Source organism: Astyanax mexicanus, chromosome 3 (genome assembly GCF_023375975.1).
Source record: "Astyanax mexicanus isolate ESR-SI-001 chromosome 3, AstMex3_surface, whole genome shotgun sequence".
NCBI classification, from domain to species: Eukaryota; Metazoa; Chordata; class Actinopteri; order Characiformes; family Acestrorhamphidae; genus Astyanax; species Astyanax mexicanus.
In genome coordinates this window covers 28,796,691-28,815,287 of record NC_064410.1, presented here as the reverse complement: position 1 = coordinate 28,815,287, position 18,597 = coordinate 28,796,691, and the positions used below count along the sequence as shown (strand labels likewise).

The window sequence follows — 18,597 nt, the reverse complement described above, 5'->3', positions numbered from 1 at the left end:
AACAGAAGACAGACATGGGCTAAGGTGTTACAGTACTGTATATTGACTTTTCAGAAGGCACTGTGTGATGTTAACCCTCTTAGAATTATTCACACACATTGTTCACACACATTGTTAAATTGCAGTGTAGTTGTTATTATTATTATTATTATTATTATTATTATTATTATTGTCTCTTAATAATTATGTTTTTAATTAGGTGTAAGTCCAAAGCCAAGCCTGTCTGTATCCACCTTGATTTATGTTTAGATTTCACAGCCAAAACTTAATAACAAACTCAAGTAATACAACAGTGACAGAGATTATACACAACCAATATATGAATTGAAAATTTATTTTTTGCAAAAATCTTCACGGCCAAGAAGCCCCCAGGTGTTTCTCTGTGACCCACCATAAGATCCCCTGCCTTAAAGCAACATTATGCAGCCTTTTTACATGGACAGCTATATAAAATCAAGAATCACTGTGACGCTCTATTGATTTGTAAAGTAACTTGAAATTAGCATTTGTTCACAGGTTTTGCTATGCTATGCTATGCTGTGGTCTACGTTAATGTGTTTGTCTTTTGCATTAAACGCTTTACATATAATGAGAGTTTATTAAATCTACCTTAATGTTTTGTGTTTTGTCAAATGATTGTACACAAATGATTTGATGTAAATAAAGCAAGCCAAATGAACAGATTACCATTCATTTAAGTTGTAAAGAATACATTACATTAAATTACATTACAGCTTATGTTTACAAGCAGTCATTAAAAATCAATTTTATATAAAGTGTCGTAAAGTCTTATTCTTGATCAGTGTGACCTGTACTGTTGGACTGACTCCTTCTAATGCTTACTGACATATAATGCCTTTAACTGATCCCTGCACATGCCTATTAAACCCTACAGATCCCTACCTACAGTCTCCTTGCTCCTACTAATGATACTAACCCGTTCAGATCTCTACTGAGTCGTACTGGACTGATTCTTGCTGACCTGTACTGATGTTTTTAGATCTTAGTTTAAGCCTGCTAACACCTACTGACCTAGACTGAGCTTTGTTGATGCTTACTAACATTAATGCACTCTTTAATTATCCCTACAGATAGCTATTAAATTCTACAGACACTTACTGACCACTACTAATACTTAACTGACCCCTGCACAACCCTCCTGACTCCTACTGATCCCAGACACCTACTGACTCCCAGTGACTCTCCCTGATACCTACTGACTTTACTAACCACTGCTAATCTCTACTGACCCCTACTAGCCCTACTCCTCCATGATCAATACAGATCCCTACTAACCTTTACTGACCACTGCTGATCTTTACCTAACCCTAAAGGCCCTGCTCCTCATGTTCAATACAGATCTCCACTAACCCCTCCTGACCACTGTGGATCGCTACTGACCCCTACTGGTCCTGCTCCTCATGATCAATACAGAGAGATCCCTACTAACCCCTCCTGACCACTGCTGATCTCTACTTAACCCTACTGGTCCTGCTCCTCATGATCATACCCTTCAAACCTTTGCGGACCACTGCTGATCTTTACCTAGCAGACTTCCCTCAATGTAAAACCAGATAAGTCAATTTATTTTAAGCCCAAAGTTGATTGTTCAGTCATTGTAGAACCGTAATCATTTTATTTGAAAAAAAAAGGCATTTACAATCAGCTCCTGTATATAATAAGTCCTCAAATACTGTACAGTAAATTAAAGATACATTTTGATATTGCTGTGTAGAGCTTACTGGAGGTAATGTTACATGAAGTGACTAGAAAAACAAAAAAACTAATTGTGAAATGCAAAGAGATAATGTCAATTTAGTCAGCTAATTAATTTGCACTACGCAATTTGTCTGTCAATTTAAAGAGCTGGTAATATTGAAGAGGTCATGATAAAATCAGATCATCATAATATTTTAATATTTGCACCCCTGAGAGATTTGGCAAAAGACCTCACTGGTACTGACTGTAGTCACTGAAAAAAATGCAGTATTTTTATTTTTTCCATTAGCGTAATCATTTTTATGATTTCTAACCTACAGACTAAGCCAAAACTCCCACGCAGAAATACGTAAATATTTCCCACTAAACAACGTTTAGTTTGTGAAATTATGCACCCTAATGGACTCAAAACTAGATCCTGTTAGCATATATCTTTGAGTAGACCAAATTAAAAATGATATTTCAGAAAAACAATACAGTTCTATAATCCATCATTCCAGCCCACCGCAGATTCAGTGTATTTTACCGAAAACAGTTTACACTAAAAACACTTTCGAGACATTTGAGAACAGTTTAAAACAAAATAAGAAATACTTACAAATATTGTTTATTTTTATTGTTCAAGTAAACAAGTAATTATTTTGAATGAACTTTTCCTGTCTTTTGATTGATCAAATGGCTACGAAGTCCCAAGTCTGAGTGAGTGAAGAATATATGAAGTTTAGTCCCACCATCACCACCTTGAGCAGAGCCCTAAAACAAACACATTAAAGTTTTTGTGTTACAACAATATATCAAAACAATAATCTTAATTTCTGTGCCTAGTGCATCTTAAGGCTTTTTACTGAGTAAAATTCAGCTTAATTCAGCAGTGCACACTGGAGTTGTTGTTAAGTGGTACACTGGAACACTCGTTGATATTAAAAAGTTAATGCTTCACTTCTTATTGGAAAATTCCCTACTGTCATATGTAACACACTGCATATGCAGTGTTGGGAAGTAACGGATTACATGTAACGGCGTTACGTAATCAGATTACAAATTATAAGTAACTGTAATCCGTTACAGTTACTGCTTCAATAAATGGTAATCAGATTACAGTTACTCTGCTAAAATAAAAGGGTTACATTGCGGTACTTTCCTATTTTTGCTCTTCCAACACTGACAAAACGCAAATAACATTTTGCGGTGAAATCGCTCTGATATGAAAGGGAACTGTCTGCCCCTCGTCCCATCTCGCTGCACACACACAGGGAGGAGGGGCAGACAGCGGCTCCGCACACACAACGAGACGAAATTAACTGACATTTTGGTCAACGAATAAAAACAAGACGAAAATGTTTGGCAGGGACGAAATCCAATCAGAACTGATTTAGTTCTGTGAAAGGTAGGGACCAGTTAGGAAGAGATCCAATCACTGCTACTTTAGAGAAGGTGGAGAGGCGGGATAAGCGGGGTAGTCATCCAATCAGTACCCGCCTCTCCTGCAGTAGCGCCGCGCGCTCAGTTACAAACCCGGGAATTAAACTGTCGTTACGGAGCTCGACTGGAAGTTAACTCGACAGTGTTCAGCAGGGAGAGAGAGAGGAGAGGCGATATATTTCTCCTTTGACGTCGCGAAAAACAAGATAACGTGTAAACCGACTCCATCTCCGGTAAAAACACCACTAATATTTCAGCTTCTGCAGACCAGAGTCCCACAGATCTCCATGCAGAGACCCGCGTTTTAATACTGATGTTATTTCATGAGCTGATGTGTTTAACTCAGCAGTGCACTAAAACACAGAACTGATACAGAACTCACTCATTAAGATCAGATCATATGTTTAGTCTCACAGTGGGAAAGATATAGCTAGTGTTAAAGCAGGAACAGGTCAGAAAGAAACTCAATAATATATCCAAAATAAAACAATAAAATAAGTGAATGAACCTAAAAGTCTGTGTACAGTTCCTTACAGCACTTTCTCATAAGTTTCTCACTTTAACTCATGAAGTCTCTCAGTACATCCTGAGAGCATCTCTACAGGACAGTGTGTGAAGGTGTGTTTTCATCTCATTTATAGACTGTAGCTACAGTAGGTGTGCTGGGTTACTGCTGGAGATAAAACTAGATCATTTAAAAGCTGTTTTTGCATCTACAGCTCTGTTTAAACTATAATTTAACTATTCAGTTGTTTTATGACCTGATTTCTAGAGCAAAATTTTAAATGTAAAATATATATAGTCACACACCTATAATAATAATAATAATAATAATAATAATAATATACATTAAATCATATATAAATATATTTCACATTCAAACATTAACAATATTACTCAAGTGGTTATTAAACGTTTCATTTCGTATAAGTGTATAGTTAATAATTCAAGGGAACTGATGAAAAAGCATTTACATTTACACCCTTTACATTTTAGTCGACTAAATTTACTGTAATTTTAGTAGACTATATTCTTATGACATTAAGTCGACTAAAACTAAGTTGACTAAATTACTAAATTGTGACTAAAACTAAATGCTATTTTCGTCACAAGACTATAACTAAGACTAAATCAAAATTTGTTGTCAAAATTAACACTGGTGGCAAACCTGCAAGTAGATAGCTTACAGTTGTTGTTACATTGTTTGGTTTTAAATGGTTTTATCATCAATTTATAGAAGTGTTTCATAAAATTGTTTGATGAAATGGTTTCATAAGTATTTTTATAGAGTGATTGAAAAGGCTGTTTTATTTGTTTATCTATTTGTTAACTGGAAAGAAAAATAAAAGGATAATATGCAATATGTGGTTGCTACATTCATTCAGGCTTAAAAAAAACGACAATATTGTAAGTAATCCAAAGTAATCAGATTACGTTACTCACTTGAAGTAATGTAACTGATTACGTTACAAATTACATTTTGAGTGATGTAATCAGTAATCTGTAAGGGATTACATTTTAAAAGTAACCTTCCCAACACTGTGCATATGCAACACCGTTCTCTGTTTGGCATTAATAATCACATTTACATTTGATTCCACAAGACATCCAAGACTGTTTTAACAAAATTAGAAAATCACATTTTCACTTAATTTTCAAATTTTAAAATATATTTATAACTATAGCTGTTAATCAAACTAATAATATACTCATATATCAAAACAAATCTTACCTTAATGAATTTTCAACCTTCTCTTTATCCATTCCTTGAGTCAGCTCTTCATATTTGCCACGAAACCCCATAATACCATCCTTAAAGGTTCTGTAAAGTACCAAAACTAAATATTACACACATTTTATATATAACCTCAGAATGTGAAACAATAGTAATGATTACACCTTGTTTTTGGTGCAGCATCTTTAAATTGGAATCTTATGTTGTGTTGATTCTTAGCTATTATAACAGTCGCACATGAGCTCTGTAACTTCATTCTTCAAAGCATTCTAAGAGTAGGTTAAGCTGATGCCTTAATTTTTTAAGCATTTTACCAAAATAACTTTTCCAGTTTCATATTAAATTTACAAAATTTAAGCTTAAATATTATATATAAATCTGGAAAAAATAAGAGATCACTTCAGTTTCAAATCAGTTTATCTGATTTTACTATTTATAGGTATATGTTTGAGTAAAATGAACATTGCTGTTTTATTCTATAAACTACAGACAACATTTCTCCCACATTCCAAAGAACAATATTGTCATTTACAGCATTTATACCCAGAAAATGAGAAATGGCTGAAATAATAAAAAAAAGATGCAGAGCTCTCAGACCTCAAATAATACAAAGAAAACAAGTTCATATTCATAAAGGTTTAAGAGTTCTGAAATCAATATTTGATGGAATAACCCTGGTTTTTAATCACAGTTTTCATGCATCTTCTGTGCCTAATGCACGTTCTCCTCCACCAGTCTGTTCTCCTCCACCAGTCTTACACACTGCTTTTGGATAACTTTATGCCACTTCTGGTGTAAAAGGTCAAGCAGTTCAGCTTGGTTTGTTGGCTTGTGATCATCCATCTTCCTCTTGATTATATTCCAGAGTTTTTTAATTTGGTAAAAGTTAGAGCTGTATATATATGGTATACTGTATATTGCTACATATCACAAACCTTTCAGCTTCATCCAGTCGATCCTTTGTAATGACTCCTTTGTTTAGTAGTTTTTCAATGCAGGCAGCTCTTGTAAAAGCCCAGTCCCTGAATGACAAACAAAACAAAGACATTCAGTCAACTTTGCATTTAAAGAGAGATAAAGATGTACTTCAACCATTTTCACAAAAAAAAAATCATCATTTACCATCATTTAACCAAGCAAAACAACAACCTTTCTGCGATCATTAATATTTACTGTGAAAAATAATTTCAGAAATTTGGCTTGTGATGAAAATCATTCAGACTTTTATACAGTGCATGACTTTATTTACATCATTTATTTACGTCATTTAAGTTGACATTAGAAGAAGTGTGGATTATTGTCATAAAAAAAGAAACATTATAAAGCTGTGCAGAAGAATACTTGCACCATGAATGGACAAAATAAATTGAACTGGGCAGAGAGATAGGATGCAGTACACATATGTCTAATTATCTTCATTGATTAGCAAACACACACACACACATACACATATACTAGCAACCAATTAGACACACTTTAAGCCAAAAAAGCTGACTCCTGGTTTTGATTCTTGCTTGATTTCTTAAACTACTTTTTTGCAATTTGCCCATGAATTGTGTTTTGACTATTCAGGTTTTAATCTTTTTTTTTTTTTGGATTGTGTGTTTTTAAATAAACATCTTGGTATATTTTACATCTAAGAGCATCTTATTCTGTCACAGTTGGTGTGACTTTATTTAAATTTACCCTAAGTACTTTTTCTGTACTGAATATCCAAAGCCATCTAAAACACAAAAACATATTCAGACATAAAACACTTATTCTAATTAAAGTATTTGATATATGTTTATTATATGTATAAATATAAAAAAATAATAAAAATGGAGAAAAGATAGAGTCCAGGAAGCATTAAGACAACAAATAAAGGAATACAGTGACCTAAACCTAGTGAGATGGTTTGGATTTTCTGTGTATTCAAAAACCCACAAAGTAATGAGTTCTATTTCTACTTCATATTTTTAAAATCAGAATAAAATTCCATAAAGTAGTGTGTAACTGTAGTAAAGCTCTTACATGGTCAGGTATCCTAATGTGTTATCATCAATTTCTGTGTTGATTTTGTTGGCCAGTTCTTCAGATTTGTTCAGGAACATTCGAAGAGAAGCTCTGTGGAGTAGATAAGAAAAGTGCACTCTAATTAATATTAGCTTCCCACAAACCACAAAAAAACACATAAAGTACATGTAAACGTACCGTATTTGTGGAAATGCTGTTCTCCTTCTCTCTTCATCAGTAAGTCTATTCAGTTCCTCTCTGAATGACTTCCATTTTTCATAATACTCCTCTCTGTATAATCAGACAGAAATATAAATGTTTGTCAAGACAGTGGCTTTTACCTCAATCTTATACGTTACGACATCAGTAGAATTAGTGCTTACCTAAAAGCCTGAAACTCTTCAGTGCCTGCCAGAGCAACAGCAACATACACAGCTCTTAAGTACTGTTTTTTCATTGTAGAAAACACACCCATTTCACTCAATTTTTCATAAATGGGATATGAATTAACAACAGTGACCATGAACCCAGTCCTGTAAAATGTTAAACAGGAACAATATATGATTATGCTCATTTCTCTCTTTAAAAAATATAAATGTTTATATATATATATATATATATATATATATATATATATATATATATATATATAGAATCAAAAATCACCTAGAGTTGACCATGTTGTATAATCAAATTGAGTTGTTCTGCTAAAATTAACATTTTATTCTATTATATTTTTTATAAAAGGTTATGTTTTGCACCCACTTCTAAATAAAAGGGTTTTAGGTTCAGTGTCCCATGCATTGCCTTACTGGACTGAATCAAGAGTTTCTAAACAATATAATATTGGTAACATATTTTACAGCAATTTCCATACATCTATAGCAAGTTCTAAGTAAATCACCAGTCAAAACTTATTTACAGGTTTTAAAATGTTGCTGTTTTTTTATTTAATCCATTAAATCCATTTTTCTTATGAAAATTTAAATGTCTCAATAATTTTGCTGTGTTCTCTAGTATAAATGAATTCCCTGTGAACCGGTGCTCCTGCTGTTTTAGGCTGTTTTATAGTTGGGTGGAATAGTGGGACAGAAAAGAACAACAGGATTTCAGTTCTTACTAATGGATATTCATAACATGCAAATGTTTTGCCTCTGATTGGCTAACTGAACTTAAACATTCCCTTTACTGCTCTGCAAACCAAAGTGGGCATGGCCATGAATCCTAATTTACTGGTTGAGGTCAGTCTGGGGGCTTTTCCTGATTCACTCCTTTCTGGCTAATGCAGGCAATGATGAAGAAGAACAGTTTCATCTGCAGTATGAATATGCAACTATAAGTGACCTATTTTATTTTACAGCAAGAACTAAACCCTTTCTAGTGAAATGCTAATTTTAATGGAAAAGTGATTAGCTTGTTTAAAATGGAATACAAATAATCATTAGATTCACAGGCTTGATAATTCTTTTGCTAATTCTTTTAAACAATTTTAGAAATTCATAAAAAGGCTTCAGTGTTTTGAGATTTTTCAGGTATATTATACCTTTCAAAGATATTATGACCAAGTTTTACCTCAAAGTCCTTGCGATCCTGTTTGAGTCGTAATGCATTAAATAAAATATGGCCAAGGCAGGAACAGTATAAAATTCTTCATAAAAGTCGAAGTGAAGTCTGGAAAAAGAAACAAATATAGTATAAAACCAACAAAATAATATAATCTCACAACTGTTAGATTCAGATTCTTATAAAAAAGGTTAGGCAGTAAAGCAGAAACTGGGAAAACTGCATCAAAGATCATATTTGAACAGATTTATGACTAAAAACATCACCAAGAGAGAAAAGCTCTGCAGTAAAGTTAAATAGAGTAATCAAGTTAGTAGGACTTTATTATCTAATGAAAAAAATGGTTTATATACAAGCATCACACCAACCGGCTCTAACGCCTACAGAACATTTTGAGTCAGTCTGTCAGATTAAGTTTGGTGATGACATGACTGTGGTGGGTCTCATCAACTGAACAAGTGAGTCAGCAAAAAACAAGGAGATGCAGCAGTTAAAGACAGGTGCACGACACACAACCTGACTCATTATCATATTAGCAAAATGATTTTCTGACACTTAGGTCACCATTTCAATCCCCCCGATCCAGCAGGGCTCAACTACTGTGCCACTGAGCAAGACCTCTAACCTCCAACTGCTCACCATGCTGCTCACAACAGTGATATTACTATGTGTACTGTGTGTGTTGCTTTTTGACTTAGTAACCTGGCTCCTTTGTTAGCATGTAGCAACCAGGGGCGTCACCTAGCCTGGGCTTCCGGGGCTTTAGCCCCGAATAATTTTCCAGTAGCCCCAAATCGTTTTGCTCAGATTAGCTGTGCTATTAATGAGGAGACAGAAAATCTCCTAACGCCAATCACGGAGCCAGTTCAAGAATAAAGTTCTGCCTTTTAGGAGAAACAGCTAATCTTGCTACCAGTGGCTCAGCCCAGTTTATTAACAACTATATATTGTGTACCAATATCATACAGTTATAGCTATTGGGAAAAAATGGTACAAAAACAAAGCACTTTCCTTTCCTTGCTTCATCTAAAAGCTGGAAAAACATTGAATCTCTTCTGGAATATTTATCTGTTCCTCCTATTCAGTTCCTTGTAAAATTGCTGTCTGAAACTTGGTTAATTTATAATTATTAAGTTGGTGGTGAAGTATCTATGTTTATTAGAAATCAATCAACACAATGGTACAATACATATAACATAATTATTGTTTGCCTCTATAACGTTCACAGACTGCCTTGTTAACACTTGAAATAACCGAATAATTAAAAGGTTACCTAACGGGTGATTACGATACTGACTATATGAGCAAAAGTCATCTTACTGCTTTAATCATCTAAATGCATCATCCTTCCCTCCTCTGATAAAAGAGCCAACAAAAAGAAGGGTAACTTGTAGAAGGAAAGAATTGCACAAAAATGATTAAGAACAACATACCGTAGAACATCATTTACTGTTTCTGATTCAAATATTGGTTTCAGGAGTTCTTCTAGTGTTTCCCCAAACTTCTGGTCAGTGAGTTTTCTGTGTAAATACACCACAATACAATGTTGTTTGCAATTACAAACGTATCTCTCTTTATATAAGGCATAAGAACATTTAGCAGGTCCTGTTTATTCAAGAGCAAACCAGTGAATACCAAGAAAGTTGAGTAGATAACAAATGGCATGGATATACACTTCCTCTCACTCTCCCTGACCAAGGGGTCTAGGAATCTGGGTGTTATAGTTGATGACCAGCTCTTCTTTACACACCATGTTGCCTCAGTTGCTCGGACAGTAAGGCAAATGTGTAATATAGGGTGACTAAACGTCCGTATTTCCCGGGACATGTCCATATTTCACGTCCTGCCCCGTTTTTTTTTTTTTTTTTTTTTTCAAAAAGTGAGGAAATGTCCTGTTTTTTAAATTACCTTCATTGGACCATTAAATTTACAGGCACTAGGGCACTGCGCGCGGCGCTGCGTGTGACATAATCCCTGAGTCACGTCAGTGAGAGCAGCCCTGTTCTTAATCAGAATGTAGACAGTGTGACTGTCAGTCAGTGCTGCCAATTTAGCGACTTTGTTGGAGAGCGGTCTGTGTGCAACAGGGGCTTCACAGTGCACATGCACTACCGAGCCCCAGAAATGCACTCTCAAGCCCCAAGTTGTTGCATTGTGGGTGGACTGATTGTTAGGTAAACCCATGAATATTAAATGTTTTAAGCTTTAGTGTCTATGTTTTGTCTTACTGTTACGCTGTAGATAGCTAGTTAGCTTGATTAGCAGTTAGGTAAGCTAGTTAGCCAACCTAACCAGTTAGCTTCTTGCTACTGTTATAACTGACATGTCGCAATTTAGCAATAAAATGTGCTTAATGCTAGCTAGCTACTCATAGAAGCTAAAACAATCTACCTGAAACGTTGATACATTTACATTTAATAAGTAGTTAGCTACTTGGCTAAAGTGATATCAGCATTCAATTTTCCCACATGTTCATACTGATCTCTTCTATGACTGAACACACCCAGTTTCATTGGTCACTGAAGGTTAGGGCTTGAGAGTGCATTTCTGGGGCTCGGTAGTGCATGTGCACTGTGAAGCCCCTGTTGCACACAGACCGCTCTCCAAAAAAGTCGCTAAATTGGCAGCACTGACTGACAGTCACACTGTCTACATTCTGATTAAGAACAGGGCTGCTCTCACTGACGCGACTCAGGGATTATGTCACACGCAGCGCCGCGCGCAGTGCCCTAGTGCCTGTAAATTTAATGGTCCAATGAAGGTAATTTAAAAACCAGGACATTTCCTCACTTTTTGAAAAAAAAAAAAAAAAAACCCGGGACAGGACGTGAAATACGGACATGTCCCGGGAAATACGGACGTTTAGTCACCCTATATTACACATTTGCCTTACTGTCCGAGCAACTGAGGCAACATGGTGTGTAAAGAAGAGCTGGTCATCAACTATAACACCCAGATTCCTAGACCCCTTGGTCAGGGAGAGTGAGAGGAAGTGTATATCCATGCCATTTGTCTTGGTATATTTAGCCAATTTTCAGCCCCTTTAGCGACTTTTTTTGTAAAAAAAAAAAAAAAAAAAGGCGAATACCGACAAATATAGCGAGTTTTTGTGGTGTTATTGGAGACTTTTGGCGACTTTGAGATAATACACGCTCTCTTCAGCCGCGCTGCAGCGGCTGCTGCCGTGAGCCCCGCCCACATCACTCACAGTCAGAGCTTACACACCGCTCCACCAACACCGTGCCCACAGCCGCCGCTGACTGACCCCGCCCCGTATTTACAGATCAGAATATAAATATAACTGTCTTCAGTGAGACACGAAAAAAAATATTGAATTTAACTCACACAGTCTCAGTCAGTCACTCACCTCATTCACCACGTAGCCTGTCACTCACCTCCTCCACAGTGTCTCCCTCTCTTTATAAAAAGCTAAATATTTATTGAACCATTGAACAATTTGCCTATGAACATATTAAGGATGTTTTTACACACTTTTTCACTCTCACAACCTTAATCCTTTACAGCTTCTTTTACACTACAGTGTTGACGTCATTTAGATATTTAAAAATATCTAAAGTCAGGTATTCCTTTGAATGGATGGGACTTACCTTTCAACTTCATTATACTGTTCCTCCAACAAAGGTGTGTCTGTAGTGTTCAGAAATCGATCCCAGAAAAAAACGGTCGTTTTAGTAAAACAACTGTGGGATACAACAGAGGGAAACTGCAGCATTAGCTTCACTTGTTTGTTTTTCTATCAGAAACACTCTACAAACAAACCAGACAATACTGATGCTAACAGACAGACAATTTAAATCAAATGATTTGTCACTATTTACAGGACATTCAACAAGTGAGAGAAATCACAGTTCAATTTGTTAAAGCTACACTGTACATACTCTAATAATTAATAACATTCCAAACCCATTGCTTTTAATTAATACAACAACAGCACTTAATGTTCATGTGCACAATTATCAACATATTAAATATCCTTATACAAAATGCCTTATGTGAGTTTATCACAACACCTTTTATGATATTTAGGATATCTAGTGCACATTAATTAAAGATATATTTGTTAACATAATAATAATAATAATAATGATAATATCAATAATAATAATAATAATAATAATAATAATAAATAGCATATTTATTTTAAAATTGTGATATAAAACAACACAGATAATACAAATACAATTAAAATAAACAAAAGCTAGTAATATTAATGCATATAAAGCAAAATAAGATATGGCAAAGCACTGAAACTTTATGCATGCAGACACAATATATATTTAAACAAGTAAGGAATAATCTTCCTTAATATTCCATTATTAATCTTAAAACCATCTTGAGGATGTTTTGCGCATTTACTTGCAATTCTGTGCTTTACCAAATGATGTCACTAATTTCCACTCTCTATGCAGTTTTTAAATAGATAGATAGATAGATAGATAGATAGATAGATAGATAGATAGATAGATAGATAGATAGATAGATAGATAGATAGATAGATAGATAGATAGATAAACACAATAGACAGTGAACACCAGTTGATGTGCATAAAGTGAGGATAACTGATGTCAGCCATACAGACAGTGCAAATACACAGTTATACTATATAATAAGAAGGGATACAGATGCTTAGACCTTCCTTAAATGTACACACATTTTCATGTCATTTCTTTATGAAGCACATTTCTTGCGTGAGATTTCAGGCCTGTTTTTATGTGTGCGCACCCTTTCTAATTAAGGCCCCCGGTTCCATCTAGAATTAATCCCCCCCAAATCACAGAGGAAGTTCACACCACAATAACAAATTCCTTGATAAAAGTTCTTACCTTAATACCAAAAATAATTTATCCTTTTCTTTCTGAAGCTCAGTTCTCTCAATTTCAGTAAACTTCCTAAAAAAACTTTCCACGGCGGACTTTAACCTTCAAGACACAGATATTACAATGTTTACAGAGAACATGATGCCATCCAATATAATTGTCAGTCATTAAAAATGCATATGTATAAAAGGGTAATGTATTTCAAATGATGCAATAGGGCAATTTGTATAATGTGCAAACACATGATATTTTTGCATCTTTACATCACCACAAAGAATATAAAATGAAGTAATTAAAATGATATACAAGTGCAGTCTTTTGTGAACAAGTTTACAAGTGTATAAGCATTATTTCACTGGTGTTATCTGAAGATACTGTTTGCAACTTGTGTTCATAGTGATTATTCTGTTTACATTTGGTGAAAATAGCATCTGCCTAAAGTAAACTAAAGTATGGCATTATTCATTTAGGAATTGCAGACAAAGTTTGTTTACAAAGCCCCTCCATTTTTACAGGATTAAAAGTAATTAATTGTCCAAAACTAACATATTGTGAAGACTGGAGCCCATGGTCATGCAGTCTTTTCAGATTTAACACATTTATAATTCTTTGGTTGTTAAGTCTTTTTATATGAGGCTTGTGAAATGTTTTTTGAACAGGACACTGTGATTTGACAATATGCAGATCTTCAGTCTATTTTATCAGATATAGAAACAGCATATGTTATACATAAAATGCAATTTTCTCATTAGATACCTGTAAAAGGTGACCATATGGGAAGCTTAAAACCTTGGTCCTGCCGGTGTCACTAAAATATGCACGAGGATCAGTGTATGTGATTACACTGTTAATGTATAGGTTGTTTCTAAACTCATAAATCTGCATTATATATTTAATTTGTATTAATGTATCAGAAAATAGTATGTTTAAGGTATTGGAATAAATGATCAAATTGATCAAAATTATAATGTAAACTGCCCACTCAAATAAACACCTTAAAACATTGTAATGATATTTTAGGCCAGCTATTTTAATTTTATATAGTGTTACAGATTTAAAGTAGCTCTATATGACCCATTCATAGACAACCGTCACACACTGCATTCTATTAATTTTATATTATCTTTATTTTCTCATTTTTACAGTGTGCAGTTGGACCTACGTCTTATACCTGTATATTTATAAAATTATACTTATGTTATATTTTTGTTGAAAATAAGAAATTCATAAACACAATTCCACATTGATCATAACTTTGACGTGCATATCATGAATACTTCACAGTATATTTGGTCTTGATATAGTTTTTAACACACAGACAATCATCCTGCATCATTAAATTAAGGAGGCTTCTCTCTGCGGGGGAGCCAAAGGCTCGGCTACCGGGATGCCACCATGTCAAAATCTGGACACTGTGTTATCTAACTGTAGCAACAGAGCATTAATAATTAGCAGGTTAGAAAATATAGATAGCTGATGGTAATCACAGCAGCCCTGTAACAGATCATGAGCTAAAAATGCTCCTTTCCCTCCCTCTGTGCTCTGTTCTTGAACTGTACATTAAACTGTGTAGTAGCTCATTTTTAATACTTTTTTAAAAAGCCTTTGAACATGGAGGGGCTATGTAAAAAGAATCTTTTGGATCTGACTGTATATGAAATATTATTTTAAAAATCAGGAGATTTACATATTCGTTTCTTACCTTTCAGAGAGATCATCAAAATCGATCTTTTTCATTTCTGACATCAAATCCACTCCATACTTGAGAACATTCACGATGACGGTTTCCATTGCGCTGTTAGAAGCAAAGAAAAGGGCAAGTTGCTCATTTTGAATCTGTTTCTGTTTCTCCCAGTATGTAAAAGTGGTAGAATGTTAAAAAGAAAACTCTTACTTAGTGGAGAGCAGGTAACAGAGAAACTCCAAGGGTTCACTTTGAATTGGTGGAGCGCCAGGAAAATAGCTTGTAGCTAAATTGCTAAAAGACACAGAATAAAAACATATAATGTAACTGAAAATACTTCTACATTCGACTGTAAAAATCAGATTTTGTCCTAAGGAAATGAAAAATGAAAATGCAGATCACATTCATACCAGAACTGGTACATATAAAAGCACTTTAGTGCCAAGAAAATTGGACTAGAAACACTTTACTTTTTAATTTGCATTATATGATCAAAAATCTTACTTTATACAATGATAAAAATATATACAAAAATATACACAATTATAAAAAAACTAGACTTGTTAGTACAACAACAAACTGTAATAGTTTTAAAGCATGTTGCTAATCTGCAAAACTTTTGTACCTCATTTTTTACCTTTAAATAAGTTAAATAAGTTGCCATCAAATAAGGTTGAGATATGAGGTTTTTGTGAGACAGTGAAAAGTCGGTACCTAGAAAGTCAATACCTGCCTCAGGGGTACTTAATTAGAATTCAGTACGGTCCATGTGGAGAAAATTTCGACAGTCCAGTTAGCTTGTGTTATGATTCAGTGCTATATCCTGTATGTGTGTGTATGTATATATATATAAACATCTGACCCGTGAGATTGTTTGGACTATGATGAAAAAAATACATAATAATATAAACTGCTTGCTCTTTCAGGCGACACGCCCCAAAGCGGCGAGACAAAGGCAGAGAAAGTGATTGGGAGCGATGCCGCGTCCTTGCAGTGTGAACAAGAAAGGTTCCGCCGCTTTAAATCCTTCTCTGTAGTTTATCTGTTTGGGTCCGCATTGGACAACGTCTGGGTCCGGACCCAGACCGCCGTCCGCCTATTAGTGACCCCTGACCTACACCAAATAGAGCATCAGTGTCCCACAACAGACAGAGCCCCACATTATGGTAATTTACCGTGCAGTTAATCATGAAAAAATACTTTAAAATGCTTACCCCCAGACCTCATTTACTTTGGCTTTTTCAATTGTCCCTTTGAACATGTTAAAAACTCTGTAAGGCACACAGAAACAGAATTATTAGCATGAGAAGGTAGTCAAATGTATTCAGAATTGTCCTTAATATAGTATATTTGGGGATATCAAACTCTTAGTCCATGCTTTTGCTATGATTACAGATCAAACTGCAGTCTTAGAATACTATATGAAAACAAATTAAACCTAAACCTTGAGACCTAAAACAAAATCTTTAATAAACCATACATTTGATCCATCAAAGAAAGTTCACAATAAAGGTTTATGACTTTGGAAACAGCCAACCTCCTGGCTTAAAATTTACAACAAAGCTTAAGAAGATGCATCATTTTTACATAGATGATGGACTTCTATTAACACAAAAGCAGAAACTATTAGGTTCTTAAAGAGAATGAAGGGTGACTTAAAACTGAAAAAAGGTCTTAGGATACCAAATTAAAACAATTTGTACAAACCAATCAATAAAACCCATCAGACAAGTACTAAACCTAAAGCTAAAAGAATATTTAACAACCCATTAAATTTGGCCCATTAGCATCACTATGTTACTCTGATAAGTGAAGCCATCATACACTTTAATTATTAAATTATTTATACAGAGCTCTGTGACTTTAATACCAAGAGAACTGGATTAGAAATCAGAGCTTACGGTTGGTATATCTGAACATTCCTCTCTGTTGCAAATGAATGGATCATTTTTTTGACATCATCCTTGTAGAAGAGGACCAGTCTTCGAACAGTGCTGTGAGAAATGTAATAAAAAGCAAAATAACAAAATGACCAGAAATACCAACATTCATACGTTAATACAGAGTTACATGTGCAGAACAGCTCACATTTAGTACATTGCAAAAAGCACCACTGCATTTAGTTAAGCTTTAACTTTATTTATTATAACTGTTAACAGGCTGGACTCACCGTGCTGCTACAACTAAATCATCCTGGACATCTTTACCTCTTTCCTCAACACTGATTTTATTCGCTGTCTCTTTGAAGGAATTCCAGTTATTTTGAATTGCAATCCTGGAGTAGAATTAAATAAAAAAAGAAATCATTATTTGATCATGTTTCTCATAATCCAGTAAATGCAGTGGGATTTTGGTTCAGTCCTGCTGTTCTTTACCTGTTTGTTCTTATCATATCATCTTTCATCATTTTCTCAGTGGCCTCTTTAACTTTGTCCAAACAGTTCAAGAAAACCTGAACCCCAAATTCCAACATTCGATCAATGTTCTCATAATCCTTCTGTGAAACCTTAAAGCTCTCGGCTCCTTTAGACAGACAAATTCAGATATTAAACATCCTTCATTTAACATCAACATTCCTACAAAAGTAAAGATCTCTTTTACATCATTTAAAACATATAAAATCAGCCTGTTTAAAGCAAACTTCTGTTCATAAAATTCTGTTGGGAAAAATATATATTTTTATATATTTACCAAGTTTCTTTGTTGCAAATGTACCAAAAAGTGAACACAATGCATACACATATAAGTTAACCTACCATAAGATAAGAGTCCCATGAGGGCTAGGATGATCAAGAGCTTCTTCATATTAAAGAACCCGACTGGAACACAGACTCAAGAGTTTAGCAGAATCAACAGAATTGCTGGTGAATAAACTGAACATTTAAAGAGTTCTTTCGGATTGTGTAATATTTACTCTGTTTAACCCCATGCTGCACACTCACTACACGTTCTTATAGTCTGGTCTGATCATGTTGCTCCACACAGGCAAACAAGTATCTGACAAGATTTAAAACTCAATCAGAACAAAAGTCAAATTATTGCAGAAGATCATGCAAATAGAATTCACTTAGAATAGTGAAACACATTAATTACCGTGTATTCATTTCAAGTGAATTAAAATGAATTAAAATATTTTTGGAAAAAATGTTTTCTGTTGCCTTTGTTTTTGTTAGAATGCTGAATCACTGACACGGCAGATGGGCTAAACAGGGTTGCCATATAGCCAGGCTCTGCAGACTAGACCAGGTTAGCCACTATGCTAACAGGTGCAGTAGCCAGTCAGCGCAGGGTGAGAGCAGGTTTTCTATAATGCCCTCTGGTGGACAGCGCTATAAGTTTGATACCCAGATTTAACAAGCTGCCATTGTTGGGACCTTAACCCTTAATGCTCCCCACATGGTTGCCTTTTGCTCAGATCATGTGTGTTTAATTCATAGACTGTATATAGCTGGACAGAGCATCTTCTCTCAAAAGTAAAGCCACCACAGGTCGGGCGCCCCCTGCTTTTGGGTTTCAGAAAGCTGTGTAACCCCACCCATCCCCATAGGTTTTAATGGCAAAACAGACAACTTTCAATTATTTTTTTCCAATATACTGTAATTCTACCTCCATTATTTAAATGCAGCAGCTAGTGTAACCTC

The 18,597-nt window shown here is 34.8% G+C and overlaps 1 protein-coding gene across 1 annotated transcript; it reads right to left on the bottom strand.

Moving 5' to 3' along the window:
* Positions 1-2,310: 2,310 nt before the first annotated feature.
* LOC125799472 (uncharacterized) lies at positions 2,311-17,814 on the bottom strand. The gene is made up of 17 exons (XM_049476296.1): positions 17,713-17,814; positions 17,332-17,479; positions 17,127-17,231; positions 16,858-16,950; positions 16,171-16,227; positions 15,167-15,250; positions 14,975-15,067; positions 13,279-13,374; positions 12,043-12,135; positions 9,868-9,954; positions 8,444-8,542; positions 7,255-7,404; positions 7,070-7,162; positions 6,890-6,982; positions 5,812-5,898; positions 4,874-4,963; positions 2,311-2,472 (listed from the first exon to the last, which is right to left on the bottom strand). Exons 1-17 carry the CDS (start codon positions 17,759-17,761, stop codon positions 2,391-2,393), a joined length of 1,599 nt encoding a protein of 532 aa, XP_049332253.1. The 5' UTR covers positions 17,762-17,814; the 3' UTR covers positions 2,311-2,390.
* Between the last annotated feature and the right edge of the window lie 783 nt (positions 17,815-18,597).